The sequence below is a fragment of the Oncorhynchus kisutch genome, linkage group LG17 (assembly GCF_002021735.2).
Source record: "Oncorhynchus kisutch isolate 150728-3 linkage group LG17, Okis_V2, whole genome shotgun sequence".
Classification (NCBI taxonomy): Eukaryota; Metazoa; Chordata; class Actinopteri; order Salmoniformes; family Salmonidae; genus Oncorhynchus; species Oncorhynchus kisutch.
This window is the reverse complement of record NC_034190.2, coordinates 29,439,440-29,460,302: the sequence shown is the minus strand read 5'-3', so window position 1 is coordinate 29,460,302 and position 20,863 is coordinate 29,439,440. Positions and strand designations below refer to the sequence as shown.

At 45.1% G+C, this 20,863-nt stretch overlaps 1 protein-coding gene across 1 annotated transcript; it reads right to left on the bottom strand.

Moving 5' to 3' along the window:
• Positions 1 to 883: 883 nt before the first annotated feature.
• Positions 884 to 20,661, bottom strand: LOC109906906 (immunoglobulin superfamily DCC subclass member 3-like). The gene is made up of 12 exons (XM_031793198.1): positions 20,656 to 20,661; positions 20,275 to 20,408; positions 19,688 to 19,779; positions 19,007 to 19,318; positions 14,138 to 14,282; positions 13,748 to 13,878; positions 13,247 to 13,384; positions 12,419 to 12,577; positions 4,418 to 4,583; positions 3,546 to 3,796; positions 3,059 to 3,223; positions 884 to 1,080 (listed from the first exon to the last, which is right to left on the bottom strand). The coding sequence occupies exons 1-12, from the start codon at positions 20,659 to 20,661 to the stop codon at positions 884 to 886; spliced, it is 1,896 nt and encodes a 631-aa protein (XP_031649058.1).
• Positions 20,662 to 20,863: the final 202 nt, after the last annotated feature.

The window sequence follows — 20,863 nt, the reverse complement described above, 5'->3', positions numbered from 1 at the left end:
CTAGTGCAGTACACCACAGGATGTTTTTGTGCTGGTCAAGGGCTTTGATTGTAGGACGGCCGGGGTGTTAAGCATATCCCAGTTTAGGTCACCTAACAGTACGCACTCTGAAGATAGATGGGGGGCAATCAATTCACATGTGGTAGCAGTGCAGGAGTATAGGACTGGTTCATGGTCCACACCTGAAAGCTTGGACCCCAAGGGGGTGGATAAAAAGACAGCTATCAGGGGAAAGCAATTACAATATCTGTATTTCACCAGGGGTAAATACAACTAATTTGAATTATAACTGGTTAAAGTCTTTACAAATCATTTAAAATGTGTATATTTTTGTTATCATTTAATATAATATTTTATAACATGAAATATAATACATGTAATCTTAATCTGAATATAATATTATAATAACTTTATCAACAACAAAAAATTGGAACACCAATATCAAGTGGATTTTAAAGCCCTTGTCATGCTGATGTAATAAAGACTTTCAAACCCTCAAATTATTTGCCAGTTTTTTTTCTACGTTATTGCTTTTTCTAATAGCATAGGAGAGAGTACATATTTACCCCAGGTCTGTTTATTTGTTTTTCATTCCAAGATAAGACATTCTGCTAAATGACTAAAATGTAAATGGTTTCCTGTATTTCTTTCCTCACTCTCTTGTTATTTCAGCCTTGCATCATTATTATTACATTGACTAATGTGGTAGGAAAAGTGCACAAAATATTATAAAGGTACATATACATTACTATGTTAACTGATTCTTTCCAGTGTCTAAGAGACAAATAGAAACAAACTAATAATTCATAGTCTCTGTTGCTGGAGGTGATATGATTCTGTTCTTGCATAATTCATGCATACACATACTCACTCACCCACTCACTCACTCACCAAGACGGGAGATGGTGTGGGCATTGACGTGGCAGGGGAACTGAACTGGCCCTTGGAAGTTGGTGTGCGGGACCCTGCGGTAGGTGAGCCTGAAGCCTTCTGCCTTGCCAGGCTTGCTGGGGAGCTCCCATAGCACCTGGACCGCAGTGGAGTTCACCACCTTGGTGAAGAAGGTAGGGGGAGTGGGCACTACAGGAGTAGAGATTAGGACATTGAATGTAAAAAAAACAATAAATTAATCAATGATTGGAAAGGACAGCAGAAAGATAGAAATAGTGTAGAGATGGTTAGAGAGGCAGTATGAAAGAGAAGGTGTATGAATTGAATACAATTGGAGAGAGAGTAAAAGAGGGACAAGGATGAAATTATGATAAAGCTCAAAGAGATAGTAAAACCGGGAGAATTAAACAAGGAAGTGTTTATCAGTGACGGAAGAAGAGTGAAATAGTATGAGTATTGACATAAGTGCCCAGACATGGAGAGAACAGATGAGAAAAGGGTGATGCGAGATGTAAAAATGATGAAATGAAATCAAAAGAGGGAAGAGGAGATAAACACCTTCATTCGATCACAGGTTGTAAATAACCAGGCAGGCTATCAGGCCGTAGAATCATTTTTAGCTACTATATGTGGGGTAGAGTGAAGTAGCCACTAGACACTGATCCTAGGTTAGCGTTACATTTCCCCCCCCATAATATAATATAATCAATTTATTTGGTTATATTTAATTATAACTTTTATAAATAAGACATGATTTATGCTTATAAATGTTTAGGAATGCTTATAAATGTGGGTAAATGTTTATAAATGTTAAATAAAAAAAACACTCATTTATTAATAGCATATGTACACTGTAAGTATAATAGTATACTATTCATACACAGTTTCTAAATTGTTATTGTTGAAAGTAATTATAAAGTGTAACCCTTTATGTTGCACACAGGGAAATGGTTACGGTTAGGCTTTGGGGAAGCTGACATGCTGACCAGACTGCTCGCGCGTGTGCATGTTGATTTTGCCCAACCACACCAGACGCGATCAGGACACGCAGGTTGAAATATCAAAACAAATTCTGAACAAACTATATTAATTTGGGGACAGGTTGAAGAGCATTAAACATCTATTCCATTCTAGCTAGCTAGTTTGCTGTTGCTAGCTAATTTGTCCTGGGATATAAACACTGGATTGTTATTTTACCTGAATATCACGTTTTAGGTATGACCCAGGTGCAGACAGTGTTGAAGAAACTATAGTGTATTATTTAAAAAGGGGCAGGCAAAAGACAGCTCAAGGCAGGCAGGGGTGAATGATCCAGAGAGGGTGTAAGGCACCGGAACAGCAGGCTCAGGGTCAGGTCAGGCAGAGGTCGGTAATCCAGAGTAGAGGCAAAGGTACAGGACGGCAGGCAGGCTCAGGGTCAGGGCAGGCAGGAAAGGTTAAAACTGGGAACTAGAAAACAGGGACTATAGCAAAGACAGGAGCAAGGAAGCTGGCAGGTATGAACGAACAAAACGAACTGGCACAGACAGCCGGGTGGGCGACACCTGGAGATGGGCAGATGGGCGACACCTGGAGAGGTGTGAAGACAAGCACAAGGACAGGTGAAACAGATCAGGGCGTGACACCTGAAATGCACAAGGTCCTCTACTCCGACAATTAATCCACAGATAAAAGGGTCAACCGAGTTCGTTTTTTGTAATCTCTCCTCCTTCAGGCTTCTTCTTCTTCTGAATTTATATGGCAGGAGGCAACCAACTTTATGGTGCATTACCACTACCAACTGGACTGGAGTGCGGACCTCAGTTCATCTTTCAATCACCCACGTGGGTATATGCTCCTAAAAACCAATGAGGACATTGCACGTTGGTATATGCTCCTAAAAACCAATGAGGATATGGCACGTTGGTATATGCTCCTAAAAACCAATGAGGACATGGCACGTTGGTATATGCTCCTTAAAACCAATGAGGAGATGGGTAAGGCAGGACTTGCAGCGCGTCGAGGTTCACAAATAGAACCAAGTTCCATCTTAGCGCCTGACTCTCGTTGACGCGCAACAGCAGTGCGAGTGCAATGATTGGATAAGATGTATGTGTAGATTTATTTTGCAACGCGAGCAGTGTGCATGTAAGCTGATCATAGCATTAACATGTTCCTGGTGACATACCGCCCCCTAGTGTTGTGGCCACCACAGTGCTGGACTGCTGGCTGGCGCCCAGTGGGGAGTAGGCCTTGAGGTAGATGGAGTAGGTGGTGGCTGGCTCCAGGTTGATAAAGTTGTGCTGGAAGGTGGTTTTACTGACTGCCTCCTGCAGCTCTCTGTTGTCCGGCTCTGGGGGGAACAACAAGCAGTATCATCATTAGTTGTTGTGGCAGAAGTAATATAAATTAGGGTTAAGTTCCATTGCAGCAGGCACACTCAGGCAAGAGCAACTAAAGTATTTGAAAGAAAACAAAGTGCTATCTCAATTGCTTAAAAATCTGTCCTTAATAAACTCATCATTAGGCTGGCTTTCACCTGGCCAGTTCTTTTAGATCAGCACAATGAAGGACAGGAGGCTAGGAGACGACAGATTTTTTGAGGCAATTAAGAAAGAGCTTTCTCTTAGCTCTGCTTTGAACGCTGATAGATTATCACACAGACTCTCACTCACCTCCGATCTTGCGGCTGTGGAGCACATAGCCGATGATGCCGTCGGTGATCTCGGCTGGCGGTTGGATCCAGGTGAGCTGCAGGGCCCTGGGGGAGAGGGCTGTGGCCGTGAGGCCCTGGGGGGAGTCGGGCAGATCCTTGGCCAGGGTCACAGCCAGACGGGCGCTAGCCTGGTTGGTGCCTGCCATGTTCTCAGCGATGCACTGGTAGATGGCCTCGTCCTCCGAGGTGATGCGCGTCATGGCCAGGGTGCTGGATAATGGAGATAAAAGATTACATCCGGTTTTTGATTGTTTATTTGAGTTAGGACAGATTAAAACATTGCTATATTGTGTAAACAACATAAAAATGGGTTGGTTGTATGTATTCAAACAAATATTCAGATAAACAATGGAATTCTTTGTGATTAAAAACATAATCATTGATTCCCATCCTCTCTTGTTCAGTGTAAATACAGAGCTTTAGCCTACTCATCAGAGGGAGATTTCAGCCACTATCCAAAAATGCCACCTTGTGGTGAAATATATGAACTGCTCTTCTGTAGGTCCACTTGGAAAATAATCTAGGGGAAGTGCTGATTTTGCAGATTTAGCGTATATTTCATCAAACATTTTACTTGCATTTTGGTATGTTTGTTTTACCTACTTAAGTTGAATGCACTGACTATAGGCCTAAGTTGCTATAGATAAGACTTAGTGTCTGCTTAAATGTAAACCCAGCTGTGTATTCATTACCGTTTACCAAACGGAAGCAAAGAGAGCAAAACAAGAGTTTCTATTGGACAAATCTGGTAGGACCCTCCCCGTTTCATTCCGTTTAAGACATGTTTTAAAACCGAATCGGCGGAATGAATACACCCCTGGTGTACAGTACCTGTTGTTGTTGGTAAGCTTGACGTTGTCGCTGGGCATCAGGATCTTGCCATTCTTCAGCCAGATGAGGTGAGGCTCAGGGACCCCCTGGGCCACACAGGTGAATACAGCACTGCCCCCCGCTGGTTTCGAGACAGACTGTGGCCACTGCATGAACTCAGGGGGAGCTGGTGGGGAGAGAATTGTGAATTTGTTGTAAGTGTATTGTGTATATACGTGATTAATCCTTGTATCACTGTGGGGTAAATTCAATCTACAATTGCATTCGCTTGTGATACTATATAACTGCATGAGGGGAAGTGGCAGAGATGAGGAGAATGGAAGGAGGACAATATGAGAGGATAGGAGAAGAGAGGAAAGTAAGCAGGCTAGTGATAAGTGGAGGGATAAAAAGGTTGTTTCGAGAAAAAAATTGAAAGGCAGAACAATAGTTGTATAGAAAAGGAGGATGAATGAAAGAGGAGGATGCCAGAAGAAAGATGTTGAGGGTAAACAGAGAGAGAGAGGAGAAAGGCATTGATTAGAATGACAAGGCCTTTTTGGGGAGAGCATTGAATTCTACGCGCTGTCATTCTTATAATGAACTATAGAGGTTAGCTATACTATCGTATAAAGGTGGTTATGACCATTGCAGTCCTAATATTAAGGACTTTCAGAAGCTAATTTGATTTGACCATATCTCTAGACCATATAGTTTTATACAGTTTTCTCTGACCTGATAGAAACATAGCTCTCAAATCCTAAATGCACAGTAGGACCCTGAGTTTGTCCTGACCATGTGACCTGACCAGGAAACACTTTGTCCATAGTTATAGTAGCCTATAGCATGCTGCCCACATTACATATACCTCAATATTAACAAATGCAGGTGTATCAATACATACAACCATCCCTACATCTACCCCAACAGATCTATACAAACATTCCTCTCCTCTTCCTGGAGCTTGAACTTAACATAGGGAGAGACTTCCAGAGGACAGCCTAATATTACCCTAACCCCCACTTCTCTATCCCCTTCTGACTCTTCCTGGCTCTCCGGTGTCCCCAGGACATATACGGGGTTTCACGGTCCCGCCTGACACCAAGTTCAATAGCACACAATGGGACATGCATATATGTAGAGACCCCCAGCCCTAGCCCCTCTTGCCCCCTAAGCATCTCATTGATTTATTGACACTGACACCCCCTGAGCCCCTGCCCTCTCCCCTCCCTGGCTGAGGCCCAGAGAAACTGGGCCTGGGAAGAGAGATAATACAGGGTCTAAGGGAGAGGTAGTGTGAGAGCAGAGAGAGTGAGAGAGAGAGAGCGGGGACACACACACACACAATGCAAATAGTCCGGGTAGCCATTTGATTACCTGTTCAGGAGTCTTTTGGGGGTAAAAACTGTTGAGAAGACTTTTTGTCCTAGACTTGGCTCTCCGGTACCACTTGCCATGCGGTAGTAGAGAGAACAGTTTATGACTGGAGTGGCTGGGGTCTTTGACAATTTTTAAGGCCTTCCTCTGACACCGCCTGGTGTAGAGGTCCTGGATGGCAGGCAGCTTAGCCCCAGTGATGTACTGGGCTGTACCCACTACCCTCTGTAGTGCCTTGCGGTCGGAGGCCAAGCAATTGCCGTACCAGGCAGTGATGAAACCAGTCAGGATGCTCTTGAAGTTGCAACTGTAGAATCTTTTGAGGATCTCAGGACCCATGCCAAATCTTTTTAGTTTCCTGAGGGGGAATAGGCTTTGTCGTGCCCTCTTCACGACCGTCTTGGTGTGTTTGGACCATTCTAGTTTGTTGTTGATGTGGACACCAAGGAACTTGAAGCTCTCAACCTGCTCCACTATAGCCCTGTCAATGAGAATGGGGGCGTGCTCGGTCCTCCTTTTCCTGTAGTCCACAATCATCTCCTTCGTCTTGGTTATGTTGAGGGATAGGTTGTTAATCTGGCACAACCCGGCCAGGTCTCTGACCCCCTCTCTATAGGCTGTCTTGTCGTTGTCGGTGATCAGGCCTACCACTGTTGTGTCGTCTGCAAACTTAATGATGGTGTTGAAGTCGTGCCTGGTCATGCAGTCATGGGTGAAGGAGGGAGTACAGGAGGGGACTGAGCACGCACCCCTGGGGGGCTTCACTGTTGAGGATCAGCGTGGCAGATGTATTGCTACCTACCCTCATCATCTGGGGGCGGCCCGTCTCGAAGTCCAGGATCCAGTTGCAGAGGGAGGTGTTTAATCCCAGGATCCTTAGCTTAGTGATGAGCTTTGAGGGTACTATGGTGTTGAACGCTGAGCTGTAGTTAATGAATAGCATTCTCACATAAGTGTTCCTTTTGTCCAGGTGGGAAAGGGCAGTGTGGAGTGCAATAGAGATTGCATCATCTGTGGATCTGTTTGGGCGGTATGTAAATTGGAGTGGGTCTAGGGTTTCTGGGATAATGGTGTTGATGTGAGCCATTACCAGCCTTTCAAAGCACTTCATGGCTACGGACGTGAGTGCTACGGGTCTGTAGTCATTTAGGCAGGTTGCCTTAGTGTTCTTGGGCACAGGGACTATGGTGGTCTGCTTGAAAAATGTTGGTATTACAGACTCAATCAGGGACATGTTGAAAATGTCAGTGAAGACACCTGCCAGTTGATCAGCACAATCTGATTGTACTTCAGCCAGTCTCTTACTGCTTGGTTTAGTATGTCATTGTAGCTTTTAGGTTAATGTGTCTACACTATGTTTTTGCATTGTATTTCTCACCAATTTTTCACAGAGCCCTAATGGATGATGTACAACAACTTGAAATTGAGAGTGGCTAGATCATATCACTAGCCTGATGACCTATAATTTAATAATTGCTGTTGACAGCGTATACTGCTTTCATACACCCAGACTGTTGTTGTTCTGCAAATAAGTTGCATTTGTGTTTAGGGTTAGGATAGATGATGACGACAGGGGGGGACTGTTGAGGGATAACTATTGAGCCAATTGTTGGACTGAATGGAAGGGGCGACTGGAATGGACGTCTGAAGCACAAGGGGGGTGTTTTGTGTGTTTGTCACGTATGTGTGTGTGTGTGTGTGGGGGGGGGGGGGGTCTGCCCAATTATAATGACCCCGGTCAAGGTTGAGTGGCTATCCTATGTTCAGGATATATCTATTTTGGTTCTAGGGTACCTGAGCCCTCACTTTGCTCCGTCGCCACAGAATCAAACAGTGTTCATGAAATCAATCACATTTATATGTGATGTGTCTACACTGAACACAGAGCTCATAACCTAGGGATACTGGTCAGTTGTCAGGACTAGTTCAAACACGGACTCAAATCAAACTAAGTGCATACATACATTACATCTACCCAATTTACTTATATATCCTACACCCAGACTGTTGTTTGTGTTCAGTAGTTTTTACTGTAATTTGGTCAATAGTTATTGCTGTAATTTTGTCAGTAGTTTTTACTGTAATTTGGTCAGTAGTTATTTCTATCATTTGGTCAGTAGTTATTACTGTCATTTGGTCAGTAGTTATATCCCACTTGTAAGGGCAAGATTGAGGAGAATGAGTGTTAAGAGACAAACCACATTACATTTATAGCAACATAATTCATTATGCAATTACGCACAGCTAGAGGATACGCTACAAACACTAAACATCCTTCCAGTTTGGTTCAGTCTATTTCAGAGCCTATTTTAACCTAATTTCAGGGCTCCAGGCCCTCCGGGACTACATCTTGAAACATATCACTTATGTTACGTTGTTCCTAGTTATAGTTTCATAGATTGTGTGACTAAGAGCTATATAAATATCCATATATGGCTTGGATATGACCCTCATCTGTGTAGTATATTTATCAAAAGTTAACTGATCTATTTCTAACAACAACTGATTTTGTAAATGGAGTTTGTTTGCTGAAACAGGAGAGGGCCTTCCTCAAACTGTTGCCACAAAGTTGGAAGCAGAGAATAGTCTAGAATGTCATGTATGTTTTAGTGTTAAGACTTTCCATCACTGGAACTGAGTGGCCTAGCCCGGACCATGAAAAACAGCCCCAGACCATTATTCCTCCTCCACCAAACTTTACAGCTTCCATTATGCATTGTGGCAGGTAGCATTCTCCTGGCATCCACCAAACCCAGATCATCCGTCGGATGGACCGATGGTGAAGCATGATTCATCACTCCAGAGAACACGTTTCCACTGCTCCAGAGTCCAATGGCAGCGAGCATTACACCACTCCAGCCGACGCTTGGCATTGCACATTGTGATCTTAGACTTGTGTGCGGATGCTCGGCCATGGAAACCTATTTCATGAAGCTCCAGACGAACAGTTCTTGTGCTGACATTGCTTCCAGAGATAGTTTGGAACTCAGTAGTGAGTGTTGCAACTGAGGACAGATGACTTTTACACGCTACGTGCTTCAGCACTCCGCAGTCCCGTTCTGTGAGCTTGTGTGGCCTTCCACTTCGCGGATGAGCCGTTGTGGCTCCTAGACATTTCCACTTCACAATAACAGTACTTACAGTTGACCGGGGAAGCTCTAGCAGGGCAGAAATTTGATGAACTGACTTGTTGGAAAGGTGGCATCCTATGACAGTGCCACATTGAAAGTCACTGAGCTCTTCAGTAAGGCCATTCTCCTGACGATGTTTGTCTATGGAGATTGCATGGCCGTGTGCTCGATTTTCTACACCTGCCAGCAACGGGTGTGGCTGAAATAGCCGAATCCGCTAATTTGAAGGGGTGTCCATACTTTTGTGTCTATATAGCGTATGTTCTACTCTCTGACATATATGCTGTTTGGTTCTGACACTCATATCTAATGTGAAAAAGACACTCTCAGTAAGCCGGCAGCTGTGGGATCTGCATTTTAAAGCCTTTCAACGATTCCAACCATCTCCACATTTTTTTAAAGAAAATGTTCTACCCCAAAGAAGGCAATGGATGAGGGGGATGATTTAACCGGCCCTCCATTCAGAGAAAGCAGTCATCACATAATGCCCTGCACCCTTTGTGTCCCCCCTCCCTCGGTGTCCCCTGAACTCTGCCCCCACCGCCTGACATCCAGCTGTGACGAGAACAACTGTCCCCCCTCCCCACTCACCCAAAAACCGTAGTAACGAATGGCAGGGTATGGGGACTGGTCACCCTCCTCTCTCTTTGGGGGACACATCAATCTTACCCTCCTCCACACCAAAAACCACCCCCTTCTGTCTCTCCTTCCATATCTGTCCTGACCGGTACGGTGTTCCGCCCTCTCTCTATTCCCCAACTCCGACCATTTTCCTAGGACAGGGTCAGGGGTAAGGGGTCAGAGTTTAAAGGTGAGAGGTGATCCTTCACTCCCCCCTTCCCCACACACAATGACCGTCTGCACATCCTGACCCTTGTTTTTTTCTCACTTGTTCTTTCTCTCCTCTCTCCCATTGTCCAAATCTCTGGCCTTGCATCTGTCCTGTCCTATCCTGGCTGTCCCCCTGTCCCGTCATATCATGACTATGACCGGAATGTTTAAGAGCAGAAGGGACAGGGAAACAGACAGTCTGTCAAGAGGACAGAGTGTGTGAAATAGCAGACCTCTATGGCCTCCAATAACCTCCTTTACACAGTGCATATATCTAAAGGTCTCCAACTGCAAAGTAGGAACTTTGAACTTGAGTGGTGTCTCACATATTAATAGCATCATATCTCAAAGTATTTCATATTATTCTATATGATCAGACTTGCCTTATTGGCAGGAATAGGGAACATGTGAGAGCTAAAAATAGGTGAAGTAATTAGTCTCATGGCCATTGCTATTCTATATGATTTGTGCCTAACCAATACCTTTGTATTGTTATTATTGGATGCAACATGGCAAATTTAAGTCCATACTATGGTGGTGGATTGTAGCCACTTTCTGAGAACAGTATCATAGACACCTTTTGAGAACAGTATCATAGACACCTTTTGAGAACAGTATCATAGACACCTTTTGAGAACAGTATCATAGACACCTTTTGAGAACAGTATCATAGACACCTTTTGAGAACAGTATCATAGACAACTTTTGAGAACAGTATCAAAGACACCTTTTGAGAACAGTATCATAGACAACTTTTGAGAACAGTATCATAGACACCTTTTGAGAATAGTATCATAGACACCTTTTGAGAACAGTATCATAGACAACTTTTGAAAACAGTATCAAGTATCAGCAAATATTAAGCGGACATTCTAGCTGAATATACCTCCAGTATTACATTTTAAAAGGGAATTGGGGGATTTTAGGTCACTTTGGGCCTGTATTTGACATTGACAATGTCCATGAACCAATAATTTCACCCATTTCATGTGACCGCCATCCTAAAAAGCTCTTTGTTCTTTTTTCTTTAACAAATAGAGCGAAATCAATAAATGTATGAATACATTAAAGACCACGTCCTCCATGGCCAATCCACTTGTGAAAGACTGATAGGGAGAACTATTGATTGACCAGGTCAAAGAGGCTGACACAACATGGATCAGGAGAGCCTTAACAGCTGGGTGCAAAGTAGAGTAATTTAAATGGATTATAGGGGTGAAGGGATATATGGAGATCTAGTTTACTTTATAGGTCATATTTTTCTAGCTAGGTATTAGGTAACATTTTGTTGCTACAGGCTACATTTTGTTTTGGTATTAGGTAACATGTTGGTAGCTAGGTATTGTAACAGTTTGCTAGCCGCTAGCTATTGTAACTAAGTAGGCAAAACTTGTCCAAACCACAACGCCCATAAGGGCAGGAGCATGAGGCAGCTTTATGTACAAGTACACCCACTGGACAGGACGCTAATCTATCGCAGGTATGGTAACTAGGTATTGTAATAAGTACTTCATAAGAGCTATATTTGGCTAGTTCATTAAGGAAAAGATATTGATTGACTTTGAAAGTGCAAATGCAATGTTAAGACATCAACATCAATATATTGCACATCAGTTATATATTCTGTGCCGATTATCTCTTCTAGAGAGGCAGGAGAGCAAACATGATTACATTCTAATATAAACCTATCAGAGGGGTTGGGTTAAATGCGGAAGACACATTTCAGTTGAATGCATTCAGTTGTACAACTGACTAGGTTTCACCCTGTCCCTTTCCATAGTTGTTTACGGTAGGGCAATTTGTTTCCTATTATGCTGTTGGTCTCTCACATTAACCAGAGGTGTTGTGACCCTTGTGTGGTCCTCAGTATAATGAGAAACACTTAGGATAGCCAATTAAAATGGGGGTAATGACAGTTAGAAATATGAGGAGGGTGAACGTATGGACAGTTGCTGGGTGATGGATGGGCCTTGTCACTGAGGTAGTGACAGCAGTGGACACACACACAAAGTCCAGCTGGAGATTAGCGTCAATGCGTAATTACAAGTGGGAGCACGGGGTCTCTATCACGCCAATAGTGTCACCAAAAAAAACAACCAACTCCCATCCCCACCTCACCTCCCCCACATCAAAGCTCTAAGGGGGGCAAAGGTGAGGTGAGAGGGTGGAGCTTGGGTATCAACTCCTCTCTCAGAAACCCATCCCTTTTCCTTCCCTTCCCTGGCAGAAGTCATGGCCAAATTCAATACAGCCAGTCCCAAAAGCCCAAAGCCTACACCCACACACCCTCACCCCACCTTCCGGACATGAACCCCCCTCCCCCTTCCTGCGATCTTGTGTATCCCTCAGTGTCATGGTCAGTTGTCATGATCATTGGCTAAGGCTCACTATGATATGGAAAGGCATTCTTGGAGGATATCATTTACTGTTTAATAAATGCCTAATTAATTATTGAAACTTTACTTTGATTCAGCCTTCAGGCTGTGCCTTTTAGTGAGGTGAGGCAGGTACAGTATTACCATTTTCAGACTATTGTGTTGACCTAAACCGTACTCTGATGGCTCAGACATCACTGTGCCAGCAACATTGGTGGATGCTAAACCAGGCCAGCTCTGTACAGCTTGGCTCGACTTACTTCTGCACAGTAGTCGGAAAAGGGTATAAGTGTTTGGAGGGAGCTCACCTTGAACCACCAGTCTTCCCAGTGCGGTACGCCTCATCCTGGTCCCGGGGCGGTTGGCGGCGCACACGTACACCCCCGAGTGCTCCAGCGACACGTCCGAGATCATCAGGTTTCCAGTGCCCAACACCTGGATGCCCTCCACCCCGATGGAGCGCCCATCTGGAGAGAGCACACACACACACACACACACACACACACACACACACACACACACACACACACACAAAGGAATAAGACATAGGCCAACATAGTACAAAAAAACACAGGGTTCATACAATAAAAATCAAGTTTGTTTAGCAACAAAATCGACGCATGCACAACTATGGGGCAAAACTGGTTTGGCTTAGATTGTTGACAAGAACTATACTATATTTTATCTCCAATGTTTATTGAAAACATAAATACATTTGCACAATGAGCACTTGTCTCTCAAGTACATTGTTACAGTGGTTGGTTAGCTTGCTAGCAATCTTTTGTCATGTCAGCATAGACGTGACATCAGTCAAAAGACCTTAAAACAAGGCATGGTATCAAGAACGAGAAGAAACTAACTGAAACATGCCATTGCGATTCCACACATGACAGCTTCTTGTCATTGTCGTTAGCTATCTGGCAATACAGATTCGGAAAAACAATGGCCTTCTGTTCAATTGAAGCATGTGCATTGTTTTCGTGACGTTCTCAGCTAACCCGTCTACAGAGCAACATAGTGCAGAATAGCTGACACAGAGATCAAATCATTGTTGAGCTGCTAGCATTAACTCAGCTGAGTATCGTAGAAATTAAGGCCATTGTACGCCATTCTGATTGCATGAGAACAGTCGTTACCCAGCCTGCTCCAAGACACGATGGGCCGGGGATTCCCTGTGGCGATGCACTCCAAAATGGCTGTCTGGTGGACAGTGATGGTCAGGTTCTGGGGCCCAGAGAGGATAACTGGCTCCTTGTAGATCCTGGAAGCCCCACCTGTAGAGAAAGGAAAAGGACACAAACAAAGAGAGATAAGACACTACCGTAAGACCGTTTCTTCAGCTGAGTAAGACCATGTTCATACTTTGGCTGAAGCCTATAGGACTTTTAACACGATTTGTGTGATTAGCATAGACATGGTCAGTTTAGTATTATTTAGAGAGTGTCCCAAACAACTTAAATCATAGATTAAAAAAAGCAACATGAACAAACCCATTGGAACACTATTGCCAGGTCCCTCTAATTATATGATCAGTATTGTAAGGGCTGGTTTCCCAGACACAGATTAAGCCTAGTCCTGGAATAAGATGCGCTGTCAATGGAGAGTCGCCATTGAGCAGTGGGGTCGTTCCCACTCACCGGTCACATTGAGCACAGCCTCGTGGCTGAAGCGTGTGTTGGCGATGTTGGAGGCCACACAACGGTACACCCCAGCGTCGATCCGCCTCACACCAGTCACCTGGAGGATACCCATGGGCAGGAGAGTGTACCTAGACAAGTGAGGGGGAGGAGTTGAAAGAGGTGTTAGTGCTCACATGCAGTAGATGTGACATAGTTATTCTGAGAATTTAAGAGTTAGGCATTTTGAAAAAGTAGTTATCTGCAGCAAGGTAGCTACATCACTAATATGGCAAACTCTCTTGCAGGGTGACGGCAAGTGCCAAGTTCATTATCAATCATCCAACAATAACTCATTTTTTTAGGTGTGTGTGAGTGAGTGTATAGGCCTATATATTAGTATGATGATACCTGTTGTCGGTGGTACTGAGTGGGTTTCTGTCCCTCTCCCAGGTGATGTTGGCCTCAGGCACACTGTTGACCTGGCACTTGAAGCGAGCCACACCGCCATCGTCCACTGACATGGACTCTGGGTGGGTATGGAACTTAGGGAGAACTAAGGAAGAAAGAACAACAAAATATATATCCCCATTTAACATTCATTGACCCAGGTTAGTCTCATTGAGATAACATCTATATTTTGCAAGAGGAGACCTGGTCCAAGATAAGCAGCAGAGTCAACAATATTATACAAAAATATAAACATTAAATCAAATCAAATCAAATCAAATCAAATTTATTTGTCACATACACATGGTTAGCAGATGTTAATGCGAGTGTAGCGAAATGCTTGTGCTTCTAGTTCCGACAATGCAGTAATAACGAACAAGTAATCTAACTAACAATTCCAAAAAAAACTACTGTCTTATACACAGTGTAAGGGGATAAAGAATATGTACATAAGGATATATGAATGAGTGATGGTACAGAGCAGCATAGGCAAGATACAGTAGATGATATCGAGTACAGTATATACATATGAGATGAGTATGTAAACCAAGTGGCATAGTTAAAGTGGCTAGTGATACATGTATTACATAAGGATGCAGTCGATGATATAGAGTACAGTATCTACGTATGCATATGAGATGAATAATGTAGGGTAAGTAACATTATATAAGGTAGCATTGTTTAAAGTGGCTAGTGATATATTTACATCATTTCCCATCAATTCCCATGATTAAAGTGGCTGGAGTAGAGTCAGTGGCATTGACAGTGTGTTGGCAGTAGCCACTCAATGTTAGTGGTGGCTGTTTAACAGTCTGATGGCCTTGAGATAGAAGCTGTTTTTCAGTCTCTCGGTCCCAGCTTTGATGCACCTGTACTGACCTCGCCTTCTGGATGACAGCGGGGTGAACAGGCAGTGGCTCGGGTGGTTGATGTCCTTGATGATCTTTATGGCCTTCCTGTAGCATCGGGTGGTGTAGGTGTCCTGGAGGGCAGGTAGTTTGCCCCCGGTGATGCGTTGTGCAGACCTCACTACCCTCTGGAGAGCCTTACGGTTGAGGGCGGTGCAGTTGCCATACCAGGCGGTGATACAGCCCGCCAGGATGCTCTCGATTGTGCATCTGTAGAAGTTTGTGAGTGCTTTTGGTGACAAGCCGAATTTCTTCAGCCTCCTGAGGTTGAAGAGGCGCTGCTGCGCCTTCTTCACGATGCTGTCTGTGTGAGTGGACCAATTCAGTTTGTCTGTGATGTGTATGCCGAGGAACTTAAAACTTGCTACCCTCTCCACTACTGTTCCATCGATGTGGATGGGGGGGTGTTCCCTCTGCTGTTTCCTGAAGTCCACAATCATCTCCTTAGTTTTGTTGACGTTGAGTGTGAGGTTATTTTCCTGACACCACACTCCGAGGGCCCTCACCTCCTCCCTGTAGGCCGTCTCGTCGTTGTTGGTAATCAAGCCTACCACTGTTGTGTCGTCCGCAAACTTGATGATTGAGTTGGAGGCGTGCGTGGCCACGCACGAAGCGATCCGAAGCGGATCGAAGCGGTGCAGCCAGCAGGTTTCTCCACGCATCGCGCGGACAGAAACGAACATCTTTCTGGTAAGAAGAGGGGCGGGGGCGTATGCCTTATGGCCAACGTGACATGGTGTGATGAAAGAAACATACAGGAACTCAAATCCTTCTGTTCACCTGATTTAGAATTCCTCACAATCAAATGTAGACCGCATTATCTACCAAGAGAATTCTCTTCGATTATAATCACAGCCGTATATATCCCCCCCCAAGCAGACACATCGATGGCTCTGAACGAACTTTATTTAACTCTCTGCAAACTGGAAACGATTTATCCGGAGGCTGCATTCATTGTAGCTGGGGATTTTAACAAGGCTAATCTGAAAACAAGACTCCCTAAATTTTATCAGCATATCGATTGCGCAACCAGGGGTGGAAAGACCCTGGATCATTGTTACTCTAACTTCCGCGACGCATATAAGGCCCTGCCCCGCCCCCCTTTCGGAAAAGCTGACCACGACTCCATTTTGTTGATCCCTGCCTACAGACAGAAACTAAAACAAGAAGCTCCCACGCTGAGGTCTGTCCAACGCTGGTCCGACCAAGCTGACTCCACACTCCAAGACTGCTTCCATCACGTGGACTGGGAGATGTTTCGTATTGCGTCAGCCAACAACATTGACGAATACGCTGATTCGGTGTGCGAGTTCATTAGAACGTGCGTTGAAGATGTCGTTCCCATAGCAACGATTAAAACATTCCCCAACCAGATACCGTGGATTGATGGCAGCATTCGTGTGGAACTGAAGGCGCGAACCACTGCTTTTAATCAGGGCAAGGTGTCTGGTAACATGACTGAATACAAACAGTGCAGCTATTCCCTCCGCAAGGCTATCAAACAAGCTAAGCGCCAGTACAGAGACAAAGTAGAATCTCAATTCAACGGCTCAGACACAAGAGGCATGTGGCAGGGTCTACAGTCAATCACGGACTACAGGAAGAAACCCAGCCCAGTCACGGACCAGGATGTCTTGCTCCCAGGCAGACTAAACAACTTTTTTGCCCGCTTTGAGGACAATACAGTGCCACTGACACGGCCTGCAACGAAAACATGCGGTCTCTCCTTCACTGCAGCCGAAGTGAGTAAGACATTTAAACGTGTTAACCCTCGCAAGGCTGCAGGCCCAGACGGCATCCCCAGCCGCGCCCTCAGAGCATGCGCAGACCAGCTGGCCGGTGTGTTTACGGACATATTCAACCAATCCCTATACCAGTCTGCTGTTCCCACATGCTTCAAGAGGGCCACCATTGTTCCTGTTCCCAAGAAAGCTAAGGTAACTGAGCTAAACGACTACCGCCCCGTAGCACTCACATCCGTCATCATGAAGTGCTTTGAGAGACTAGTCAAGGACCATATCACCTCCACCCTACCTGACACCCTTGACCCACTCCAATTTGCTTACCGCCCAAATAGGTCCACAGACGATGCAATCTCAACCACACTGCACACTGCCCTAACCCATCTGGACAAGAGGAATACCTATGTGAGAATGCTGTTCATCGACTACAGCTCGGCATTCAACACCATAGTACCCTCCAAGCTCGTCATCAAGCTCGAGACCCTGGGTCTCGACCCCGCCCTGTGCAACTGGGTACTGGACTTCCTGACGGGCCGCCCCCAGGTGGTGAGGGTAGGCAACAACATCTCCTCCCCGCTGATCCTCAACACTGGGGCCCCACAAGGGTGCGTTCTGAGCCCTCTCCTGTACTCCCTGTTCACCCACGACTGCGTGGCCACGCACGCCTCCAACTCAATCATCAAGTTTGCGGACGACACAACAGTGGTAGGCTTGATTACCAACAACGACGAGATGGCCTACAGGGAGGAGGTGAGGGCCCTCGGAGTGTGGTGTCAGGAAAATAACCTCACACTCAACGTCAACAAAACTAAGGAGATGATTGTGGACTTCAGGAAACAGCAGAGGGAACACACCTTCCCCCCACTTTTGCTCTGAGAACTGCCTCAATTTGTCAGGGCATGGATACTACAAAGTGTCAAAAGATTTCCACAGGCTCCAATGCTTCCCACAGTTGTGTCAAGTTGGATTGATGTCCTTTTGGTGGTGGACCATTCTTGATACACACGGGAAACTGTTAAGCGTGAAAAACCCAGCAGCGCAACGCTGTGTGTTTTGTGTATGTCCACGTGCCAGTAGACTTAGTGGGGTGTACCATTCATCACCCACAGTGACTCAAATAAACAAAAGCGATGAAAGATTCTGAGATGGTCTCAAGTTGCCAGGTATGCAACTAAGGTGCTCTCAGCATGGAGCATCATTTATAACAGAGTCTATAGAGTCCGAGGGGGTCTTGGGTTGCCAGGTATGCGACAAAGGTGTTTGCAGTATGAAGCAGCATTAAGAACAAACTCATGCCTGTTTTGACAGAGGGGACTACATTTAGTGATCTCCTATAGATAGGACAAAAGCCATGCTTTGACCTCTCCACAGTTTTTAGGACTTCTGTAGCCTTACCCTGGTAACATTCGCTGCTGGTTCTCTCTAAATCACATTCAGAAGGGAATATGATTGACTAATCATGTGTTTGTGTAGCCAGGCTACACATTGAACATATTACTAATTGTAAAGCCTTGTTCACATTACCCATAAGCACTCTGTTACGTTGCGCTGGATGTCATGCATTTCAATGGGGACGTCCACAACAGAGTGGGATTGCAAAGTAACTAAACAAAACATCTATTATTTCCTGAAACAATATATTTATCCTGCCATGAATGAAAAGGTCATATTTTGCAATCTCCCAAAATAAATATCTAACGAGAGGGCTCTCCGCCATCTTGCGCTACACTTGTTCGTTCAGTAGCGGGGCAAGACTCCGTCAAGATTGATGTTTGATGTACTGGGCAATAATGTACATGTATTATGTAACTCTTATATTTTTCCCTTGACTGAAAATGAAAGCGTATTTTTGTTATTTGTAAAACTGCGCCTCGGCCATAAGTCAAGATGTGTAATCTTTGTATTGATATAGTCTTTAAAATTAGTTATTTAGCTACTGTATTAGCACCAGTAGTGGTTGGCAGGTGGAGAACAACGATCCCAGCAAGTGCAAATGAACTATTTCCCTTAATACTCACCACTATGCTATCTTGTGTTGTGTATAGATAGATAGGTGAAGTGTTTTCTGTGTATTGTATGTGCGTTGAGTGTTGGACATCCCCTCTACATAAGTAACTGTTATGTTGGCGACTGGTACAAATTACACTAGGTGAAACGGTATGTAAGGGAGGGGAACTCACATGCAAGCTGAACCCGGGCCTTGCGGCTGACCAGCATGCCAAAGCGGTTCTGGGCAGCGCAGTCGTACTCTCCAACGTCCGTCTCACTTCCGCCTCTCTCTAGTCGTTTCTGGAAGCTCTGAATGAAGAGGGTCCCGTTGGGCAGCACCTGTACCCGCTCCTCCACTACCACGGGTACCCCGTTCCTGCGCCACGTGATCGAGATGGTACCCTCGCCCTCCACCCGGCAGTCCAGCATCAGCGGTCGATCCCGCACAGCGATGACGTCGCTGGGCTCCAATAGGAATGCCAGCTCCTTGGCACCACATACATCTAGAAAAGGGGGGGGAAGAAGATCATTGGCAATAAGGGTTGAGAACATCAGTGTTGATTCATTTTGTAGACCAGTACAGCAGGGAGAAATGGTGTCATGTAGTCCAGGATGATGACGATAATACTGTGTTTATTATTGTGAACACTGGTGGTGCAATTGTATGTGTTTATCTAATCACCTACTATAAGTACATTCCCAAAGGAACTCAATGTTGGCTATGTAGTTTACCCATAAAGTACCTTTCAACCCAATCCCTATAAGATGAGGTAAGGGTGACAGACCAGTAAGGGAGCTTAATAATTGCACCTTATGGGACAATCTAGTAAACGATTTTTTTTTATAAACTTATAAACTACACCTCACAGCACTTTGTACAGGGGCACTGAGCATGTCATGGCTGGAGCCTTGCCTGTCTCTAATCCATTCATACACCAAGTTTCCCGTCCTATGCCCTCTGTATCTGTGTTTACAAGTAAAGACGTAGACACAACAACACAGAAGGGGACCAGAATGGAGACGGAGTGTCAAATGCAGTTTTTTCCAATCCCAAAAACTGCATTTGACACTCTACACCGGCCAACTGATTGATGGCTGTGTTAGTTCTGCGTCCACAAGACTTTTACCGACACCGGCCACAATAATAGGGCCAAATGCCGTGGAGTCTTTGAGCCAAAGAGGGTAGGAACAATGGCCGAGACGGAGGCAGAAGACTAGCAAGGGTTAGTGGGGTCAAGTTAGGAGAACTTCTATTAAACCAGGCGCAGACTGGCGTCAATGGCGCAGTGACGACACTCATACTTGTTCTTACCCCACCTCCCCACAACCCCTAGAAATTCTCATCACCATAAACCAACACACCCCTCTATGGGGGCCATCTGCCCCTCTAATTCCCCCCCGCATCCCTGCATCCCTTTCACCAAGGCTCCGGGGTGACTTTCCCATGCCACTGAATCACCCCATTCCCCTCTCGAAGTTGACCCCGCTGACACGGCAAGTCTTCCCCATTTTCTTCATCTTTTTGTGGGCAAACAGACTCAAAAACCCCTGCCCCACCTTGACCCCTCGAGATGGCCGCTCCCTTTCTCCCAGCTGTTGAGGTGGGGAGGTAAAAGGGAGTGAGAAAGTGACACAAAGCCCCAATGCTCTTGAACTTGCATGATGAGATGCACCATCAAGTTAATGGAGAACTTGTGCATCCATTTATGAAAACTATAGTGAACCCCCCCCCCCCTTCTTCTCATCTACAGAGCCGTCCCCTCCTCCCTCTGACCGCCACCACAATCACATCACACCTTCACACCCTTCCATTCAGCACCTGGCAAAGCTGTGGTCTCACATCCATGACTTTTGCCCTTGACTTTAATTGTAACAACAATGTTCTCACAAATCCTCTCTTCATCCTCTTCTTTCCGATGACCACTCCTCTGTGCACCCTAACTTACTTTTACAATTTCATATAAATTGTATTATTTAGCCAATTTTCCTTAAGAACCATGGACATCTACAGTTTAACAACGGGGTATGTCTCTCGGCCTAACATCCAC